The 24153-nt window shown below is 37.7% G+C and overlaps 1 protein-coding gene across 1 annotated transcript; it reads right to left on the bottom strand.

The window, feature by feature from the left end:
- Nucleotides 1-770: 770 nt before the first annotated feature.
- zfyve9b (zinc finger, FYVE domain containing 9b) lies at nt 771-22466 on the bottom strand. The gene is made up of 15 exons (XM_067387382.1): nt 21954-22466; nt 21780-21879; nt 21555-21688; nt 19809-19923; nt 19123-19245; nt 18702-18857; nt 16291-16518; nt 14030-14112; nt 13820-13924; nt 12269-12419; nt 11441-11521; nt 11122-11284; nt 10919-11024; nt 4428-4604; nt 771-1850 (listed from the first exon to the last, which is right to left on the bottom strand). The coding sequence occupies exons 1-15, from the start codon at nt 22446-22448 to the stop codon at nt 1689-1691; spliced, it is 2379 nt and encodes a 792-aa protein (XP_067243483.1). The 5' UTR covers nt 22449-22466; the 3' UTR covers nt 771-1688.
- Nucleotides 22467-24153: the final 1687 nt, after the last annotated feature.

Here is a 24153-nt window from a genome sequence, read left to right as displayed (position 1 = left end):
GACTTTATTCAACAAACTTCAAAACACTGCTTGATGAACTCAAACTGCCAAAGTCATGCGAACACTTATGGCATAATGAAGCCTCGTTTATTGAAATCACGTGACTTTCATGCTCCGAACCACTGATTCGGAAACAAAAGATTCGTTAAGCTTCAAAGCTTCATGAAGCAGTGTTTTGAAATCACCCATCATTAGATATTGTTAAATATAGACATTATTTTGGTTTTTTTGGCTTTATAACATTAAGGTTGAACCACTGTAGTCACATGAACTGCTTTAAATATGTCTTTTAGTACCTTTCTGGTCACTGAAAGTGTTAATTGTCTTGCTGGAGATGCAGGCCTCACTGAGCCATCAGATTTTATGTAAAATATCTTAATTTGTGTTCCGAAGATGAATGAAGGTCTTACAGGTTTGGAACGACATGAGGGTGAGTAATTAATGACAGAATTTTCATTTTTGGGTGAACTAACCCTTTAAGTTTAAAGGGATAGTTCACCCAAAATTGAAAAATCTGTCATTTTCTCACCCTCAAGTTGTTCCAAACCTGTATGAATTTCTTTCATATAAACACAAAAGAAGATATTCTGAAGAATATGGGTAGCCAAACAGTTGATGGACCCCATTGACTTATTTTTTTCCTTCAATGAGGCCCATCAACTGTTTGGTTAGACATTCTTCAAAATATCTTCTTTTGTGTTCAGTAGAAGAAAGAAATTCATACACAATTGTGAGATATGAATTTGCAATTTAGAAATTATTGCAATTAATAGAAATAGTCACAAATGTGAGATTTGAATGCAATTTTGATGAATTACAATAAAGCTGCTACTGCGAGATATAAAGTCATGATTAAGACAAATATAGCAATAGCGAGATACAAGTTTGAAATTATTCTTTTTTTTTTTTTACTGCGGGTGGAAATAAAATCATAATTATGAGATGGTGACAACAGAAAGCTGCAATTACAAGAAATAGTCACACACGTGAGATATAAAGTTACAATTACAAGAAATAAAGTCGTAATTACAAAAGTTACAAATAGACAAGAGTGTGATATGAGGTCACAATTATGAGTAATAAATGTTGCAATTATGAGATATGAAGTCATTTATGACAATTGGTCACAATAGTGAGATATGAAGCTGCAATTACAAGAAAATGTCAAACATATAAGTCACAGTTGTGAGATATAGTTACAATTACGAGAAATAAAGTTGCAACTGTGAGATATAAAGTCACAATTAAGAGAATTTTGCAATTAGTTGCAATAGCCAGATCTGAGGATGCGATTACGAGAAATAAAGTAGCAATTATATATAAATATATATATTTTTAAATGGAAATGCACTTCCATAAGAACCTTGTGACACCTAGTGAACTATCAGTGTTCATTTTTGCCATTATATAATAGTTGCAAGAGCTACTACTGATGTTGATCAATCAGCAAATGATATATCAGTCGACCTCTAGTGATGACTGAGAAATGTTAGTAGTTTTTAAAGCCATTTGATGTCGTAACCCCAGACCCTTTCACAGTGAGCAGTATGGTATTGAATAAACTTCTAAAATAAGCTGCCCCATGGGGACGTCTACTATATTCCACTCTCAAATTATACTGAACTCAAAGGTTATGCTCAGGAGGTTTCTGGGAGTATTGGCACATGTGACAGTGGTGTGGTCCGTCTCTATGACGTATCCTCAAGGATATAGAAGATGAGCTCCAGCTGGCAGGCGGCGAGACCCTGGTACTGAGAGTTACTCTGCACCACGGATGTTAATGATTGGTTAAGACAGTCATGGTACAGTGCTGGAAGGCGCTGACCGTTACTGCCTGCCAAAAACTCCATCTGAAAGATTAAAGAAAAGACATTAAGATAACTTCTGACATTTGTTCAAAACCCCAGAGATCTAATCAAAATACAGCACTATTTAAATAAAGCAGAACACTGGCGTCTGTGGGCCGACTATCAGGCACGTCGTACTCACATGCTACACTCCTGACCTGCCCTTACACAATACTGAACAACAGTAATTAAAAGAACTGAAAGTGTACATCTCGAATCTGAGATTGAATCTAAGATTGAAAATATAGCTCTGGGTTTATGCGTAAACAAGTAATAAAAATGACATAACTGGTAGTTAACTAGCAGACTTGGAAAAGTCTATAGATAAGATAAAGTATATGAAAAGAAATACTTTTTTTGAAGAATGATTAATTATCAGCAATAACAATATATTTATTTAGTGTAAAAATAGATTAAAATATTATAAATTAAAGGGAACCTATAATGCTTTTAAAGGGGTGGTTACATGCGATTTCACTTTTTTAACTTTAGTTAGTGTGTAATGTTACTGCTTGAGCATAAACAGTATCTGCAAAGTTACAGCGCTGAAAGTTCAATGCAAACGGAGATATTGTCTTTTAAAGTTATGGCATTTTATTGCCTACAAAAACGGGCAGTTTGGACTACAATGAGCTTCTTCCCGGGTTGGTGACATCATAAACCCTTGCTATTAACATAAACACTGCCCCCGGGAACACGCAACAAAGTGGGCGAGGCCATGTGGCACAGCATAATGGAAGCGGAAGAGTTGTTTACACCGAACGCGAGCTGCACAACACATCAAAAGATATAGAACCCATTATAATCTGTGATATTTTCTACACTGGATGCGGCTACACAAAGGCTTTTACTGAAAGATGAAGCAGTTCCCACTTTAAAAGCAGAAGCTGCTGTTTATTGTCTTCAAACTGTAAGTACATTTTATTGTTTGTAACTTACATGTCTTTTAAACGTAATGTTATAGTTCTGTTGCTATTTATAATGCATCTAGGACGTATACAAAGAGCAACTCGTTTTTGCTAGCCAGTTAGCTAAATTCTAGTGCAACAAACACCAACAAACGTCTATGTTCATAGACAAACAGTTGTTCATGCTATAAATTAAATGCTACCTTTACAAAAATGCGACTACTCAGGCATGTATTTACTACAGGAAAGCTTTAATCAGGATAAAACTGTATATTGAAAGCTAACAAACAGCAGTGACAGCATATCTAAACACTTTGACACAAATACTAAATGAAATACCATTCATAAACGTCCTTTAAAAGCTGCGATTGGAGAGGTTCTGCCTGACCCTCTTCATGTGGGTCTGATTCGGCTCAATTTGATACAGCAATATAGGTGCTTTTATTTACTTTCCACCTAAGCGCGTAATAACGGATGGTAAGGGGCGTGGCGTTTCAAGACGCTTCAGCGAATCACGATAGACTGGGCCAGTTACCAACCTGCTAACCAATCTGAGCACATTACGTATGTCGGAGGGAGTGGCTTCATAGAAGCAGGAAGTCAAACGAGCCGTTCATATGACAGTGGAAACAGGTGTAGAATTAAGATAAAATATATGAAAAATACAGCGTTTTCAAAAAAACGAAGCATTAAGACATGTTATACTGTGCCCCAGAAACACAATCAAGCCTAGAAAAAAAACACGTAACCACCCCTTTAACAGATGTAATATAAGTCTGGTGTCCCCAGAATGTGTCTGTGAAGTTTCAGCTCAAAATTCCCCACAGATTATTCATTATAGCTTGTCAAATTTGCCCCCATTTGGGTTTGCGCAAAAACACACCATTTTTTTGTGTGTCACTTTAAATGCAAATGAGCTGCTGCTCCTGGCCCCCTTTCCAGAAGAGGGCGGAGCTTTAACAGCTCACGCTTCGGTTGCTCAACAACAACAAAGCTGGAGAATCTCACGCAGTCAAAATGACAACGTCAGTAATGGTGTTCAGCCTTACATTGTTCAAACCAGAGTCGGACACTGATGGAGAGACTCAGGAAGATTAGAATGCAACTTTTTCTGAATGGTTAGTGGCTCAATTTATGTATTTGCTGTGGAGTTGATTCAACTCATCGATGTGCCGTCATGTTAATCTTTTGTGCAAATCCAGTGTTGAATTGAGTCTCGTTTGTGAAGCAGTCCAGTGTAAAATGACGGCATTGTAACAACACTACTACAACAACAACTCTTCCTCTTCTCTAAAGCAGCCCTCACCCCCTTTGTAGCGTGTTCCCGAAGAAGCTCGCTGTAATCCCTACCAGCTATTTGTTGAAGTCCTTAAAAAGCTGTAAAAGAAATTATCTCCCTTTGCATTGAACTTTGAGCATCGTAACTTTGCAGATGTTGTTTATGCTCTAACAGAAAGATTACACACTAACTACTAAAGTTAAAGAAGTGAAATCATAATCAACCACCCTTTCAATTTTAATTTATAATAATTTTACACCATTTTTACACTAAATAACCATATTGTTGATAATATAGTGGTTTAATGTTTTCTGTCTATAATAAAATAGCACAATGGAGGTAAAAAAAGAATCTTTGGCATCACAGCTGTGGACATAATTATCGCCATCTCACCTTCTGCCCATCCAGAATTACCCTCAGTGCCAGTTTGGTCATGCCGTCCTCTTTCAGCAAACAGAGAGATTGGCACAGTGCCAAGCAGAATGCACGTGCAAGACGTTCTGTTAGACGGTTATGGCTGGTGTGGTTGTTAAGACCATTTGGATGTTGGTCTTTCAGCAAGTAATACACCTGTGACATTAAAACATGAATTAACCGATTGTTGAAAGTGGTTTTCAAAAGCATAACTATAAATCAAAATAAAGGACTATTAATTATTTTATGTTAATATTAACAAATAAACAAACAAATAAATACATAGAAAGGGTCTTTATAGATTAAGATAGCTGCCTTTTATATTTTAGGAATAGGGTCCTTTTCTTTTTTAAATTGTACAATTGTTTAGGCCCTGATGTACTCTCAGTGAACACTTTATACAACAGAACAGCTTTACAGTATTAAACATGAAAAAACAGTGGTAGGTGTTGCTTTCAATTAGGATTACACTTCAGTTTATACTATAATGCAGCTCTCCAGTGTTTATGTTTTCACTCACGGATGTCTGACCTTGACGGACTCAACAGAGAAAATGAACCAGAAAAGATTTCCAAGTGAAAGAGGGCAGAGAGCGCACCTACCTATTATGTAATCGCTATGGACCAATGGTAGCTCGAAGGTGTTTACCAGCCAGAGCAAACTTCTCCAAACAAACTTCTTTTTGGCCTGATTTTGTTAGAAATTATGTCACACCAGTATATTGGGGCCTTTAGGGTGTTTTGAGCCCGGTTCTGTCAACACTGCACTAGCACCCTACTAAACGTAGCATGCATTTTAAAATCTTGCTAATCACTTACAAAACACAAAATGGTTTAGCTCCCTAGTATTTGAGCTAGCTCTTAAAGGTGCTAAAGAGGATGTTTTGTTTTATACATTTTTGCAATATTACTTGAAACTGTCTTTACTAACTGATAAAAGACTATTTATTACGTGCACTGAAAGGAATAATATTAATATACATCATCTGTGCACGAGGTAGGGCCTTAAAAACATCAGCCAATCATTTACGCGATCATCGCGTAAACGATTGGCCCTCTGGCTTGTCAATCACTGCCGTGATGTTCCTTGTGAGGACGAACGCGGCTGCGCGCTCCAGTAACTTTCCACACTCCACAGGCGCCGCATGCAATGTTTTTGTCAGGAGACAGGAGTAACAGCTGCAGATTATGAGTTACCTGCGGTGAGTCCGACATAATGAATCCAAAAAACACGACACAGCGAATGCCGGTGGTAAACAGTCATTCCCTCGAAATGAGCTGTGAAAGAGGGGGGTTGTTCTTACGCATGCGCTCATTTCAAAAACTCACTAACAGTCTTTGGTTTCTCAGTCGATGAAATGATCCTCTTTAGCACCTTTAATGCATTATAGTCCGTCTCGACTATCGCAATCTCAAAATTCAGGCCAGCTGATGATACCTAGAATATCAAAATCAACTGCAGGTGGAGAGATCCTTTTCCTGTTTAACACCCAAAATCTGAAACAGTCCTCCTAGCCTTGTTCGGGAAGCAGACACACTCTGTCAGTTTAAATCTAGATTAAAAACACATCTCTCTAACCTGGCATACACATAACACATTATCACATTTCTATAATTCACATCTGTTAAATGACTGTTAGGCTGCATAAATTAGGTCAACTGCAACTTGGAACACTTCCTATAACACCCAATGTACTTGTTATATCATAAGAAGAATGGCATCTATGCTAATATTAGTCTCTCTGTTTATCCCGAGGTTACCGTAGTCAGCCGTATCCGGTCTGTATCCAGATCAGATGGTGGACCTGCACCTAGACATTACAAAAACACAGCCCTGAAGTGTCAGCAGAGACCGTGTCTACTAGTCAATCCCCTGTGAAGGCCTTGCCAACATGACAGCCAGTGGCACAAATCCTTAATATTCCAAAAATATTATTGATTTGGTTGCACTTACACTATTGGGTGCTGAACTGAGCTGGACGATGACATCACTGTTTTTCTGCAGAACTTCCTTATAGATAAAATAAACTAGTTTAATAATTGATGATCTTTTCAATTGAACTGAATCAATCAACTGAATCATTTTCCTCTTATCACTGTAAAGCTGCTTTGAAAAAATCTGTATTGTATAAAGCACTACAAAAATAATTGTGACTTGAGTCTTTGTTTTCTAGGCATTAGGATTAGTTTTTTTTTACCTGTTTTATTGCCACCAGGTGAAAACTGTATGTTTCATTGATAGAAAAGGAATAGCACCTCATGATTTTTAGTATCTTACATATCTATAGTTCTGTGTGTATCTGTAAGTTGTAACTTAATAACTTATACTTACATACTTATTTCTTAGGGTTTGGGGTTCTGGTATATACTCATGCCTAAGTAATATTAATGCTACAAACCAGGGCTCTAAACCAGTTCAAGGAACAAGAAAAGAAATGTTTAATTGTTCTGAACAAAAACCAGTAACGGGTTAATAATGTTATTTTATCGTTCTGTTTAATATTTTAATTTGGCAGTCAAACAATCATAAATTCAAATAGTAGGCCTACAGCATATGCAAATGTGTTGCTGACACATCCAACGTGAGTGAAATGCACGCACTCAGTTGTCAAGTTGCAATGGCAAGGCGCTGATATTAGCTTTTGGATCTCGTGAGTTTTTACGAGGATATGTCACCAACCGTTAAAGCATTACATTTAAATTAAAATAAATGGCACGTAATATCCAGCGTGGAGTGATTTGAAAGTGTAGAACTGCTACTATTCAGGAAATGAAAAAAAGTATTTCTTTTTAAATAGTTAAAACACCATGTTGTCAAAGTTAGTATTGTGGCTATATGTATGGTCAGACACTTGCATATGTCGTTATATATTAACAATTGACCAAAATCAAGCTCAAATGAAGTTTGTCAGTGGATGTCAGAAATTTGTGGTGTCAGTCATTTGAACGGCCGCATCTGAGGCTGTATGTGTATCGCATTATATTTTCATCAACTTGCAGGTTACAAAGTTTACCTATAGCTCTTGTTTTTCCTGTCGTTTAATACATTTGGCCAAAATCTTGTGTATGAAAGATGAAGGGTTATGCACAGGCTGTATTGGCTATGATTAGACGGCAAATACCAGACTAAGACACTCCTCTGCTCCTCAAATACATGAAACATTAGCCTTTACAAACATTTTTTTTTTTTTTTTTAAATGCAGTACATGTTCAAAGAACCAGTTTTTATTTACCCTTGTACTGCAAACAAGCAGAGATGGTCTCCAAAACGTGTGCAGCACTTTATTCATGATTCTGGCGGGTGGAGCTACTGTATGAGGTTTACCGAAAGTTTGTGACTTTCAAGACTTGTGGCCAAGTATGGTGTCCCATACTTGGAATCTGTGCTCTGCATTTCACCCATCCAAGTGCACACACACAGCAGTGAGTACTGAACACACACATACCGTGAACATACACCTGGAGTAGTGGGCAGACATTTTTGCTGAGGCTCCTGGGGAGTGATTGGGGGTTAGGTGCCTTGCTCAAGGGCAGTGCTGGGGAAAGTTACTTTTAAAAGTAATGCGTCTGCGCGTCTTTCAAAGTATACTACACCCATAGACAGTAAAAGAAATGGACACAGCGACCCCATTGGAACTCAATTGAGTCAAGTGAAGCCCATTTTTAGCTATTTTTAGCACTTCCGTTACTGACGCGCAACTCACACTAAGCTTGATGACGTCAGCAACCTCTCTGACAGATGTAAATCTTCTAGTAGCTGTGCGTGCAAACTGCCATCGTTAATCTTGCAGAGACGGCGAGCTTGAGCGAGGAGTTCTTTGGCGTGAGTGAGCAGGAGTAAGTATTCTGATTAATTAGTTTGTATAGTATTTTAAAATGTAAAAACGCCAGTACGCCATATTAAGATAATCTCCCCGATTGCCTGCGAGCTTCTCCTCCTGTCTGTACGGTAATTTCTCTAATGTGCGACAGAGAGTCGAGTGGTTATGACGCAATCGTTAGCTTATTTTTACAAAAACTGTTTCTACGGGGCAATAATGTAACATAGGTAATGGAGCCCTTTATACATTGTCGTATATCTTTGGAAATAAATAATGGACAAATGGAGTCTTTAAACACCTCAGATGTAAAGTTATTCACTGTCAAATTGACGCCAAAATGAATGGGAGTCAATGGGAATGCTAACGCAATTGAAGTTCTGCTACAAGATGGCGGCAACCGGCCGACTTCAACTTCCGGTCGACTTCCTTGGGCACTGACTACACCACGGATGCACGCGGATGACCGCGTTCGTCACATGCGCAGTACAGCTTTTTTCTATGCTCTACCTGACATCAGAGAGCAGCACTGAGTCGTGCCATCAACATGACATTCACTGGGCATGATCGGAGAAGAAAAGAAGTGCATCCTTTCCTTTTCTAATCTCTTCGCACAAACGAGTTCGCCGTCCATTGTCGTGTTTTCCTCTTTTCAAGCGTGTTGTTTTTTCACACTCTTCTTTGACGGCTGAACACTGTGCTCAATACTGTGCGTATTGCCACCTAGTGGACTCTTCTATACTGCTTGCGCATGCGCTGTTGCACGCGGACTGTCCACGTGGTCTCGAAATTTGGACCAAACGCGGACAGCCGAAGTATACCCGGGGCTTTAAGCTGAAGGAAATGCATATTTACAACTGTCCAGTAGAGGGCGCAGCTCAAACAAACCTTTCAGCTGTGCTGTGTGGATTAAAGAAGAATAGGATACAGGAGAAGGACGTTCAACACTCTTTCTTCTAAATCTAATCTAAAGTAATTTTTACTTATTAGTATGGTTGAATTAGATCATTGAAGGTAAACAGCAAAGACATTGGTTAATAAAGTGAGATAAAGTGCGCACACAACACCTCTGCACTTTATTTCTCTCAACATGAGAGAGCTCTCAGACAGTAAATGTGAAAAAGTAACTTGCATTTGGAGGCTGCACAAAACCAAGTTTGAGGTGTGACATGGCCTCCAAATTCCCCAGATCTCAATCCAATCGAGCATCTGTGGGATGTCCTGAACAAACATGGTGGCCCAACCTCGTAACTTAAAGAACTTAAAGGAACACTCCACTTTTTTTGAAAATAGGCTCATTTTCCAACTCCCCTAGAGTTAAACAGTTGAGTTTTACCGTTTTCGAATCCATTCAGCTGATCTCCGGTTCTGGCGGTACCACTTTTAGCATAGCTTAGCATAGATCATTGAATCTGATTAGACCGTTAGCATCGCGCTTAAAAATGACCAAAGAGTTTTGATATTTTTCCTATTTGAAAACTTGACTCTTCTGTAGTTAAATCATGTACTAAGACCGACGGAAAATAAAAAGTTGTGATTTTCAAGGCTGATATGGCTAGGAACTATACTCTCATTCAGGCGTAATAACGCGTAATATCATTGCACTGCTGCAGCCATGATACGGCAACAAAGTTCCTTGATTATTACGCCGGAATGAGAGTATAGTTCCTAGCAATATCAGCCTAGAAAATCACAACTTTTCATTTTCTGTCGGTCTTAGTACACGATTTAACTACAGAAGAGTCAAGTTTTAAATAGGAAAAATATCAAAACTCTTTGGTCATTTTTAAGCGCGATGCTAACGGTCTAAACAGATTCAATGAACTATGCTAAGCTATGCTAAAAGTGGTACCACCAGAACCGGAGATCGGCTGAATGGATTCGAAAACGGTAAAACTCAACTGTTTAACTCTAGGGGAGTTGGAAAATGAGCCTATTTTCAAAAAAAAGTGGAGTGTTCCTTTAAAGGATCTGCTGCTAACATCTTGGTGCCAGATACCACAGCACAACTTCAGGGGTCTAATGGAGTCCATGCCTTGACGGGTCAGGGTTGTTTTGGCAGCAAAAGGGGGACCAACACAATATTAGGAAGGTGCTCATTATGTTATGCCTGATCTGTCTAAGTTCTTACTTATTTGAAAAAGTACCTTAGATATTTTGTTATAAATTGAAAAAGTAATGCATTACTTTACTAGTTACGTGAAAAAGTAATCTAATTATGTAACTCAAGTTACTTGCGTAACCCCCAACACTGATCAAGGGCATCTCAGTTGTGGGTAATGAGAATGGAAGAGAGCAAAGTTCATTCACTTCCCCCACCCTCTATTTCCTGCCGGTACTGAGACTCGAACCTGAGACCTTTGGGTTACAAGTCTGACTCTCTAACTATTAGGCCACAATTGCCCACAACTCTTATATAAAGTACAGGCCAAAAAAAGTAAAAAAAAAAAATAAAAAATCATGTTATTAACCAGTATTTTTTTTAATCAAACCGTTTTCGGAACGATAATGTTACAGAAGCAGTGCGTGAACAGAAACGTTAAAATACTGATTCTGCTCGGAGTGAATTGATTTAATTTTTTCCCATTTTTAAACACAAACACAAACATTACACAAGTTAAACTCTGTGTGCATAAACCAGTTTAGTGTTTACCTCTGTCCAGCGTATGAGCTTCCCATTGGCTTTGTATTCTAAGCGCTGATGGGTCTTGATGTTCGTGAGAGATTCCATAGACTTCCCATCAATGGGGCTGATAATGCTGTGGATACAGAACAGAATGAGAGGAAACCAGCACAGCTTTAAACGTAATCTGCTATATATATATATATATATATATATATATATTTGATTCTAACCCTTTATTAAAGCACGGCTCTTCGTCCTGCCACTGAATGTGCACATATTCCTGCCTCTCTGCTGGGTGGATTTTTCCACAGGTGACTGTGAAGTCTTTCATGTCCCGCAGAGATCGGCGTAACTCAGCCATGGTCTCCATGGTTACCTGCACCATCAAACCATCTGTAATGATAAGCAGACACATGGAATCTTAGCACATGCACGCCTAAACTTCTAGACATACACATTCAAGTTAGATAAACATAGTATAAATTACTGTTGAAGTGGGAAACAAGAAACAACAGAAATGTTCTTTTGATGAAACAAAGAAATGAAAACCTTCTACAATGCTGGACTTGGCCAAGTACCCTGATGAAGGTTTAAGCGCTCCACTGAACACAAAAAAACACGAGCCAGTGACTGAAAGGTGAACAAAAACAAAGATTTAGATTCAGTGAGAGAAATCCAGTCTACAATGAATACAACAAACAGGTGAACTGAACACTTTCAAAGTGACTGTGCATTCCAAGACTGTCAGACAGCGCCCTCCAGTGAGCGTTTAAGGAAATGTATCAGTCCTTTGTTGATGCAGTTTTCAAGCTGACATTTATAAAATTCTTTGCATTTTCTCTTTTGCTTGGGTCATATTAAAAAAAATATATATATAATAATATTAAATACATTTAAAGTGATTTTTTTAACTCTACATTTTAGTGAATGAATGAAATAAATGGTCCTTGAGTTCACTCAGGTGTCCTAGCAGAGTAACCACCAGTGTAGTTCATCACACAGCCCTATTCAGATGCAAATTGTTTCTCGTGAAGAAGTCTGTGATTTTACTGCTGTCCGAAACCAGAATGTCTGTTTTTCTCCCACCATCTGTGTAAAAATTACCTACTGTTTTTTGGCAAACACTTAAGGTTGCATTGTAATTTAATTGCCGTCTGAATCAACATCTCAAAAAGGCATCAATCCAAAAGTTGTTTTGTAATTTCTTTTTGACCACTGTCAAAAATAAACTTTCATTAGGTTTTAAAAATGCTACTATGATACTACATTTGTACAGCTGTAGGTGCAAAAAGTGTCCAAATACTTTTAGGGACTCATGTACTTATTATTTAAAAAGAGCCTATAACCTCACTTTGGCGTTCAGATGTTCGCTCTCACCTCTGCGTGGCTGGCTGTGAATGCTGATGGCCTGGGTCTGGTACTGTCCATCTGCCGTCTGCACGCAAATGAGATGAGAGTCGGCCTGCTCATTAAAGCAGGCGCCCAGGGCCAGCACTCTCTCATTAGACTTATTCAGAGCCTTCAGCAGCTAAAACACCAGCAGTGGATGAGACAAGACACACATTATCCAGAGAAATTAAGAAATTACTCTTCCTCAAGTCTACTTATCTACTGAATGTCATTTTGATGAAAATGCTTCTGATACTCAAATACAGTGATCAGGCATAACATTATGACCACTGACAGGTGAAGAGAATAACACTGATTATCTCTTCATCACGGCACCTGTTAGTGGGTGGGATATATTAGGCAGTAAGTGAACATTTTGCCCTCAAAGTTGATGTGTTAGAAGAAGGACAAATGGGCAAGCGTAAGGATTTGAGTGAGTTTGACAAGGGTCAAATTGTGATGGCTAGACGACTGGGTCAGAGCATCTCCAAAACTGCAGCTCTTGTGGGGTGTTCCCGGTCTGCAGTGGTCAGTATCTATCAAAAGTGGTCAAAGGAAGGAATAGTGGGGAACCGGTGACAGGATCATTGAAGTGGGGAGCAAAGGCTGGCCCGTGTGGTCTGATCCAACAGATGAGCTACTGTAGCTCAAATTGCTCTTATGCTCTAGAAGTTAGTCTGTCTGAAGTTAGCTCAGTTTGTTACGTATGGGGCTGCATAGCTGCAGACCAGTCAGGGTGCCCATGCTGACCCCTGTCCACCACCAAAACAGTGGGCACGTGAGCATCAGAACTGGAACACGGAGCAATGGAAAAAGGTGGCTTGGTCTGATGAATCACGTTTTCTTTTACATCCAGTGGATGGCCGGGCGCTTGTGTGTCGCTTACCTGGGGAACACATGGCACCAGGATGCACTATGGGAAGAAGGCAAGCCGGCGGAGGCAGTGTGATGCTTTGAGCAATGTTCTGCCGGGAAACAATGGGTCCTGCCATCCATGTGGATGTTACTTTAACACGTACCACCTACCTAAGCACTGTTGCAGTCCGTGTACACCCTTTCATGAAAATGGTATTCCCTGGTGGCTGTGGCCTCTTTCAACAGGATAATGCACCCTGCTTTAAAGCAAAAATGATTCAGGAATGGTTTAAGGAGCACAAAAACAAGTTTGAGGTGTGACATGGCCTCCAAATTCCCCAGATCTCAATCCAATCGAGCATCTGTGGGATGTCCTGAACAAACATGGTGGCCCAACCTCGTAACTTAAAGAACTTAAAGGATCTGCTGCTAACATCTTGGTGCCAGATACCACAGCACACCTAATGGGGTCTAATGGAGTCCATGCCTTGACGGGTCAGGGCAGTTTTGGCAGCAAAAGGGGGACCAACACAATATTAGGAAGGTGCTTATAATGTTATGCCTGATCTGTGTATATTCTGACATTCAGAAAATATCATGCTATTATCATCCTATCTACTTCAGACACGATACAATGGCACTCCTGATGCAATTTCTATTTCAAGCAATTCATGGTTATGGTACCTCTGGATGACGTGTTTTAGGGATTCTTATACAGGTGCTTCTAGCCTCTAGATCAACCACAAGCCCCGGTACCGTCGGCAGTGTGTAACGGTAAAAACGGAAATCCTTTGAGAGTCAAAACAGAATAAAAATACATTAAAAGACATCAGACAAACTAATTAAGAAGCTGTATGACAGGAAATAGTCAATGAAACAGGTCATAAGTCTCACCACTAAGAGTCTCATGATACTGTTGTTGACGGGTCCGAAGAGAGGCTCTCTGAAGCGCACGCTGAACAAGGGACAGGGATAGACTACAGGACAGTGGAAGAAAAAAACGCCTGAGGTCAGCGGTCATTGAAATGATGCATACAGAAATTATGAATGATATTAGAGATTTTAAGATCATAGAGTCCAACATTGCATCTCAATTTATAATCCACCCTAAATAGCATGCTAAATAAGTAGTTAACCCAAATCATAGTACATCTCCATTAAAAAATTTAGGATCGATTGGATTTTTAAAAAATGTTTTTGAAAGAAGTTTTTATGCTCACCAAGGCTGCATTTATTTGAAAAAAAATACAGTAAAAAACCTTAATATTTACAAATATTATTACAATTTAAAATAACAGTTATCTGACATTAAAACATACATTTTAACATTAAATGTTACATTTTGATGTTAAATCCACTATTGTTTTATATAGAATTAATAGTATTTAGTATTTAATGTAGTAACGTCAGAATTTTTTTTCCCCTTATATATATATATATATATATACACACACACAGTACAGTCCAAAAGTTTGGAACCACTAAGATTTTTAATGTTTTTAAAAGAAGTTTTGTCTGCTCACCAAGGCTACATTTATTTAATTAAAAATGCAGTAAAAAATATTATTACAATTTAAAATAACTGTGTACTATTTAAATATATTTGACAAAGTAATTTATTCCTGTGATGCAAAGCTGAATTTTCAGCATCGTTACTCCAGTCTTCAGTGTCACATGGTCCTTCAGAAATCATTCTAATATGCTGATTTGCTGCTCAATAAACATTTATGATTATTTTCAATGTTGAAATCAGTTGTGTACTTTTTTTTCAGGATTCCTTGATGAATAGAAAGTTCAAAAGAACAGCATTTATCTGAAATACAAAGCTTCTGTAGCATTATACACTACCGTTCAAAAGTTTGGGGTCAGTAAGAATTTTTATTTTTATTTTTTTGAAAAGAAATTAAAGAAATTAATACTTTTATTCAGCAAGGATGCATTAAATCAATCAAAAGTGGCAGTAAAGACATTTATAATGTTACAAAAGATTAGATTTCAGATAAACACTGTTCTTTTGAACTTTCTATTCATCAAATAATCCTGAAAAAAAATATTGTACACAAATATTTTATACAATTGTACACATTAAATGTTTCTTGAGCAGCAGATCAGCATATTAGAATGATTTCTGAAGGATCATGTGACACTGAAGACTGGAGTAATGATGCTGAAAATTCAGCTTTGCCATCACAGGAATAAATTACTTTGTGAAATATATTCAAATAGAAAACAGTTATTTTAATTTGTAATAATATTTCACAATATTACTGTTTTTACTGTATTTTTAATTAAATAAATGTAGCCTTGGTGAGCAGACGAAACTTCTTTTAAAAACAACAAAAATCTTAGTGGTTCCAAACTTTTGGACTGTACTGTATATATATATATATGCTTTTAAAACACTATATATATATATTGTTTTTTTACAATGCAGATTATGTCAAAGTAGCTTTACAGTGATAGAGGGAACATAATTTTGGTTGTAAAGCAGCTCTAGAAGTAAATAGTGTCATTGCTTAAGTAAGTTCAGTATTGATTCATTCCTTTGTAAAAAAAAAAAAAAAAAATCATTAGTTATTAATTTAGTTCATTTATCTATACAGCAGCTCTGGAGAAAACAGTGATGTCATCGTCCAGCTTAGTTCAGTTCGCATACAATAGTGTCAATGCAGGCAGATCAAAAACATTGTTGGATATCAAAAATCCCCAAAAAGTAACTGTAATTAAATTACAGAAACATTTAGAGTAATCACTTGCTAAACTTCTTAAGGGAAAAATAATTAAACTAATTACTTAGTAATGAGTTACACCCAACGCTGCACATGATACTTCAGAAAACATTTGAATATTCTGATTTGCTGCTCAAAAAATATTTCTATTCATCACTATTATGAGTTGTGCTGCTTAATATTTTTACATATTTTGTTTCAGGATTCTGTGATGAATAGAAAGTTCAAAAGAACAGCATTTATTTGATATAAAAAAATGTTGTAACATTATAAATGTATTTACTTAACATTAAATATCTTAACGACGAAGTTTTGAACAAGACTGGAGTAATGATGCTGAAAATTCAGCTTTGCCATCACAGGAATAAATTTAAAATATATTAAAATAGAAAACAGATAAACATAAGATTGAGATCTTATTCTTACATCTGTACTCGGCTCCTAAACGCAGCATGAGTCTCAAGGGAAAGGCTTTGGCCCATGGAGCCTCTGCACGGAGCATGAGGAGCCCGAACAGGAAGGGAGGCACAGGTAACGGCAGGCCCTCCAGAGACTGGAATGTTGGACGCACGTAAAGAAAGCCTGCATGCTCGTTATTACCCAGAAACCCCCGGGATACCAAAGAGTGACTTAGGTGATTCAGAAGCTTTCCTGCTGCTTGGAGAAACAGCAAAATCAAGGTTTATTAAGTCATTGCTGATTTTTGATCTTAGTTTTATGGTTGAGTAACATCTGGTACAAGCAGGGCCTAAAACTAACTTTTTGCCACACCTGCCAATATCCGGTAACTTAAGAAAATTTACCAACATAAATATTTTTTTACCAGCCCTGAAACGAGTAGACACCAATATTCACAATTCCAATTTTGATACCACAACTAAAACTACTAACCTAACTATAAATTGAAAACATTATTAAAGACAAGTAACAGTAAGTAATAAAATAAGAACAAATAATCAAATTACAAGCAATAGCACAAATAGATACAATAGAACAAAGATATAAATGAAATAAAGAGTGCTTTTCAGGATTTTCAGGTAGGTCTGACAGTAGTTTTCAGGTACAGAAATTTAATAAAGTAAGCAAATGTAAAATAACACTGCATATAGTATCTACTGTATAAATTTACTGTATAAACATCCGGATTAATTAAAGTAACAAAAGTTATTCAGTCAAGAGCAGTGAGTGATTTTTTTTCTTTGTCCTTTTGTTGTTTGATTAACATTAAAATCATAGACAGCAGCAGGAATATTAGGCTGCTGTCACTTTAAGAGCGAATGCACAGATCTAATAGACCCTTTTACTGTTTGTACACAATGATGACGTAGCAACGTATGCGTGCGCATTTTGACAACGGAAGTGGTGTTGTTCCCCATAGGTTCTAACGTGTTAGCAACTCCGAAAGTGACATATATATCTACAGCTTCGCGAGCGGATTAAGCAACACAGACAGATAAAGTTATTTTAAAAAGTTGACTTTATCAAATGGTATCCGGCTATCAGATCCGTGTAGTCGAGTGGATAGAAGTATTGATTCAGATGGCCAAATACAGTGGCCAGATATATATACATAAACCAGGGCTCTCAAGTTTTAAAGACCGGCAAGAATGACAAATATCCAACAACATGACATGGTTTTTAAAGTGACCAATAACATCAACGATGTAATACACTATAATTTATTTAGTGCTAATAAAATTATTAAGCCTATTTGGAGAGAGAGATGTTTAATGTGACAAAATGTCAGTCATCGTGTGATAACGAAAATATAACTAACGTTAGGTCTAGACTACTGAGCAGGTGTTTTCAGTGAACAGGCTGTAAAACTGTTGACTAAGTTCAGACACTCATGAAAAACTGATGCTGATTATCTGGGAAACATTCTCTAACAGCAGTCAAGTTGTCATTGTTTGTGTCAAACAAGCTGTGAATTTGTTGTAACATTAAAATAGGAGATTGTGACTTATTCTGTGCTCAAAGTTGATGCTCAGAGCTCCAGTGTTTTCCTCTGTGGGTGAACGAGGATGATGGTGAACAATTCCAGGATATGCTTCTTTTTGATTGGTTGTTGCGTTAAATCTTACCCAGATACAATAGTGCTATTTTCTGATTGGCTACTGTGTAGCCTCTTTCTTTTTTTTGATTGGCTGATAAGTGGCAGGCTACTCCAGAGGAGATGCGCTTGATTCCTGCCCGGCGCAGCAGCATATTAAATATATGAAAAATAGATTTTCTGCGTGAGAAATACAATGTGTGGCTGGAGTGCGTGACAAAAGACCGAAATGAGTGACTGTCACGCTCAGTGCGTTACACTTGAGAGCCCTGAAAAACTCTCAGAGTTGCTAACACGTTAAAACCACTAGGCAACAACACCACTTCCGTTGCCAAAATGCGCGCGCAACTGTTTGATCACGTGGGCTGTAAAAGGGTCTATATACTGATACTTTACATATGCGTTTTCTTTCTTAACAGTTTACGTTCACTTAAGACATAAAGAGACGTCAAAAAGAGCTCAGTTTAGTATTTGTATGCTGTCTGAGATTTCTGGACATGCGTTTCGGATATGTGCTCACACAAAACTTTCCACACTTTCGTGTCTTCTTGCGCTTGAATATTTAAATTGTCAAGGCTTAAACATTCGTGATGATGCAGCCTTGGCCCGTCAACTGTCCTGAGCGTCGTTCACGTTTGTTCACGTTTATGCATTGTTAGATATTTATAAAAATGTTACCGGTCAACAGGAGAGTGACACCATTTCATATACTCGCCAACGCCAGTTTTTACTCACATTTGGCAGTTGGCGAGTGTTAATTTTAGGCCCTGGATACAAGTGTCACCTGTCTGGGCATCCCAGTAGATCTGAATGAAATGATTGAAAATATCCGTTGGGAATCTCTTCTCCTCAGGCAAACACTGCAATAAAATGACCACCTCTGGCTGTCCAACAGCATGCATACCCTTCGACATAACACACCAGCATCGCCGGTTCACATCTACAGGAACACAAAAACACCTTAGCGATCCACATGAATACACCAGCATCTTGTCATCAGATGTACAGAACATGCACACACATCCTGAGAACAGACGCACATGCGCGCACACACACACGTGACGGTTTGGAAACGACTGACTACACAGACCACAGAACATCTTCAATCCCAATATAATATACCATACCGATTCGCACAGGTTCCACATGTCAAATCACCAAAACCATAAATCCATCAACTGTGGAGTGAGACATTAGGAACGTACAGCTGACAATCTTCACCACGGCCAGCAGGTTTGCGTTAAGCACAAAGACCAAAGGCTCTGCAAGACCTCTCTCCAACTCCTCTAAGAGTGACGACTCTGTTCTCTTCTCCTCCAGAGTATAGTCTGCAGAGATAACACAAACACCAAAACTTCAAAATCATTCACAAACTTTCAATGAATTACTTTAGAAGTAAGCATCAATAACACCTCCCCCTGTCTTAAAGGAATAGATCATTCAAAGGTGCATTTTGATAGCTTGTGGTTCCACTGTATGCATTCTTCATATGGACAATCTTTTTGTTCCACAGAAGAAAGTAATGAGGGTTTGGAAAATGCTTTTCATTTTGGGGTAAATTATTCCTTTAAGGGTTAGTTGACCCAAAAATGAAAATTCTGTCATTTATTACTCACCCTTGTGTCGTTCCACATCCATAAGACCTTCGTTCATCTTCGGAACACAAATTAAGATTTTTTTGATGAAGATTTCTGTCCCCCCATTGAGATCCAACGCAAAAAAGATCTTAATTTGTATTCTGAAGATAAACGAAGGTCTTACGGATGTGGAATGACATGAGAGTGAGTAATAAATGACAGAATTTTTATTTTTGGGTGAACTAACCCTTCAAGCCTAATTTAAGCCAGAGCTAATGTCTTTATTAGCAGCGATTGTGTGGACACATTCATACCTCCTTTGACCCCTGTTGATGTCAGAATAGGAGGAAGGTCCTTTGGTGGAGTGGGTTTTGAGGAGTTACCACTAAGACCTCTGACTTCATCTCCTGCTCTAAGGTCAGTCACTTCCTACAGCAAAAAAAAATTGCTTTGAGTTAGAAAAGCTTTTTTCTAAAGTTTATTTCAAGATATATATCAAATATAAATATTAAAAATAAAACTAATTGTCCTCTCTAATACAATATGTCATTATAAGCACTGTTTGGTGTAATTCGTTACTAAGTAATTACTGTAATTGAATTACTTTTCCCTTGAAAAAGTAAAGTAAGGGATTACGGTTACACTTTATTTTAGTGTCCTTGTTACATAAGTTACATGTACTTACTATAGTAATAACAGCAAATTATGCATAATTACATGCGACTAACCCTAAACCAAACCGAACCCTAAGCCTACTAAGTACATGCTATTAATTTATATTATTCAATACTTAAATGTATAATTACACTGTAACAAGAGCACCTTAAAATAAAGTGTAACCCTTTATTTTAAGGTGTCCTTGTTACAGTGTAATTATACATTTAAGTATTGAATAATATTAACTAACTACATGTACTTACTATAGGGTTAGGGTTAGGATTAAGCATGGTTTAGGATTAGTTGCACATAATTATGCATATTTTTAGTTATAACTATATAACAAGGACACTGTAAAATAAAGTATTACTGGAATTACTCCTATTTTTTTTTTAATTACAGTTTAATTACATTTAATTATTTACTTCTAATGTAATTGCACTAAATACTATATAGATTAGTATTTAGTAATTGACCCTTCACCGGGAGTTTGATTGACAATCAGAACACCGAATCCGCCATTTTGTCCGACAAAGCAGCAAGAAGACTGACCTCGGTGGAGTTAAACTTGAAAAATTTTGTATATTGACATCTTTCCACGTTTGAAACAACATTGATTCTCATGTTCATTCATGTTTATCTGATGCTATATAAATGGACTTGTAGGAAGTCCATGGTCACGACACATTAAAGTTTTGTTTGAAATTGTTTGAATTTCTTAAAAAACTACACAGTTTGAAAGCTGGGACTTTGTTTAATATCATAAGTAACCTGCTTTGTCTTGTCTGTCGATGTGTCGTCCGTGTCCTCTTTGCTCCGCAATGTATTTTTCACTCTGTGTGGTGTGACAGCGCCACGGCTTGTCAGACAAAGCAACAGTAACTAAGGGGGGCGGGTCTTTGCGAAGGGTCAATTCCATATAAACCAATAGTTGATTTAACATCAAAATTGTAAACATCTAATGTTAAATGTATGTTTTTAATGTAACCTTCTCCCTTTAAATACTTTGGTTATTTCAAGAATAATTTATGCAATTTTATATGATTTATTTAAAAGAATTAAAAGAGCAAGTAATGCAATACTTTCTAGAGAGAGTAATTAGTACAGTAATCTAATTACACTGTTGAATATGTAATTAGTAGCTAATTAATAAATTTTTTAGAGAAACTTACCCAACACTGATTATGAGAGTGTAAAAGTTACTAAAGTTACTAATAAAAAAAAAATGAAAATATAAAATAAAATATAATCTCAACAGGATCATTATAAGAGTGTTTTTAAAGTTACTGAACGAAGATTACAGGGAAATTAAATTAAAAATAAGAATAAAATAAAATCTCAATAGGATTGCTTTTTAAAATTTTTAAAGGGAATAAAATAATAAAATAAAATACATGTCATACCGCCTGAGCGAGCTCAGCCCTCTGTGTGTGGGACGCACTCCTGTGAATAGGAGAGCTGTTGGCACTTCTACTTTCAGACTGGGGAAGGAGATTATCTGCAAACCAAACCTTCTTCTGGTCCTTCCGAAGTGTCCCTGGTGAAATGACATCATTGTAACATTGTAATTAATGTGTAATAACAGTACATCTAAGCACACAAGTAGGGGACTCCACCATGACACTCACGGTTAATCAAAGTTGAATGACAGGTGACACAGACACGCCCCTCTTTCCCTCCGAGATGAGTCAGTTTAAATCTCAGGTCACAGCAAACCACACAAAAAACCTGCAAACCAAACAGACTTTTCATGTTTTGAAGGCGAATAACATTCTGGTCACTGAATCGCATGCATCTCTCACCTTCCCACAAGCTCTGCAGTGATGACGTCTTTTGGTGAAGGAGAATTTGGATCCACATTTCATGCATGCTGGTGCCTGAGAATCAGGGACCCACTGAGGGGCTGTGGTGCCCAGGGAACTGCAGCGCTGCACAGGCAAAGCTCCAAGAGAACCCTTCCTCCCCACAGAGTCAATGTTCTTAGGGCCAGACAGTAGTGATGCTTCTAGCCCACCACTCTTCTTATGGTCCTGGCATGACTCCAGCATAGAGTCTGAGGGCTCCGTGCTGCCTGTTTGCTGAGTGTCCTCCACAGGGGACGATGGAAGTCCCAGCACAGCCTCCAGCTGCTCCTGCTCATTCTCTGCCCGCTCTTTCTCTTCAATGACAGAGTCCTCTTTCAGCCCAGGCCTCAGCTTGCGCTCGTCTAACAGAGACTCGCTGGAGTCCTTGAGGGTGGAGTACCCGAAACGCCTCTCGCCCCACACAGACAGAGTGGCGGTTACTGCTTGCCTCATAGTCTCAGTGGAGGGAGCTCAACGCGAGAGGGTTACTGATCATATTTTAGCCCACCCCGAGCTGTGTTTTATCCTCAAACCATCACGACATGGCCTGCACAAAGTCCTGCCAAAAGATGAGTCAGATATATTAATTCCCAGCAGCTCAATGGATTTGTCAGGACTGCTTGGCTGTCTCCATTTTTAACCCTGTACATCATATTAAATACACAAATTTCTTCTTAATTATCAACATGATCAAAACTTTGCTAAAATACCAGGTGTACACAATCGACTGTATGCCTTCTGTCATTTGATTGATAGTTTATACTTTTTAAAGCAAGTAAAAGGCCTTTTAGAATATTTGTAAAAATGTCCACCTTCAGGTTGTGGTACACATCTTTTTTGCTGTGAAATCTTTAATGATTTTTTATAAAGTAAACATAAGAATATCTTTTATATTGTTGGAAATATTTTTAAAAATGTATTGTATGTATTACACAGCAAAATCCCCAGAGTTAAATCAACTCTGCTCAGATTACATATGGTCCCTCTCTACTTAGTGTTAAAGTAACACTGAAGCAGAGTTAAAGTTAATGAGATAATTAAGTGATTAAGTTATGATTGAGCATTAGTGATGAACACCTGCTGTTAATAAGCAGAAACACTGAAGAGAAACACAAGAACTACAAAATGTAGGATGGGATTTGCATTGGTTGTTGATTGGATTTTGAGATGTTGCCGTTGCACTCAAAAGTGGAGGGGCGGGATTTAAAGGTGCCATAGAACGTCTTTTTAAAAGATGTAATATAAGTCTAAGGTGTCCCCTGAATGTGTCTGTGAAGTTTCAGCTCAAAATACCCCATAGATTTTTTTAAATTAATTTTTTTAACTTCCTATTTTGGGGCATCATTAAATATGAGCCGATTTAGGCTGCGGCCCCTTTAAATGCTCGCTCCCCGCCACAGAGCTCGCGCTTGCCTTTAACAGCATAAACAAAGTTCACACAGCTAATATAACCCTCAAAATGGTCTAATCATGTAAGTATGGTATTTATTTGGATGTTTACATTTGATTCTGAATGAGTTTGATAGTGCTCCGTGGCTAACGGCTAATGCTACACTGTTGGAGAGATTTATAAAGAATGAAGTTGTGTTTATGAATTATACAGACTGTAAGTGTTTAATAATGAAAATAGCGAGGGCTCTTGTCTCCGTGAATACAGTAAGAAATGATGGTAACTTTAAAGGTGATAAAGAGGATCTTTTCGTCGACTGAGAAACCAAAGACTGTTACTGAGTTTTTGAAATTAGCGCATGCGTAAGAACAACCCGATCACGTAAACGATTGGCTAATGTTTTGAAGGCCCTACCTCGTGCACAGATGATGTATATTAATATTATTCCTTTCAGTGCACCTAATAAAGAGTCTTTTATCAGTTAGTAAAGACAGTTTCAAGTAATATTGCAAAAATGTATAAAACAAAACATCCTCTTTAGCACCTTTAACCACATTTAACAGTACATTAGCAACATGCTAACAAAACATTTAGAAAGACAATTTACAAATATCACTTAAAATATCATGATATCATGGATCATGTCAGTTATTATTGCTTATTGTTGTCCTTGCTTGCTTACCTAGTCTGATGATTCAGCTGTGCACATCCAGATGTCCTGCCTTTGTCTAATGCTTGAACATGAGCTGTTATATGCAAATATTGGGG

The sequence above is a fragment of the Chanodichthys erythropterus genome, chromosome 6, assembly GCF_024489055.1.
Source record: "Chanodichthys erythropterus isolate Z2021 chromosome 6, ASM2448905v1, whole genome shotgun sequence".
Taxonomy (NCBI): Eukaryota; Metazoa; Chordata; class Actinopteri; order Cypriniformes; family Xenocyprididae; genus Chanodichthys; species Chanodichthys erythropterus.
The sequence above is the reverse complement of the archived record's forward strand: the minus strand, read 5'-3'. Positions and strand labels throughout refer to the sequence as shown.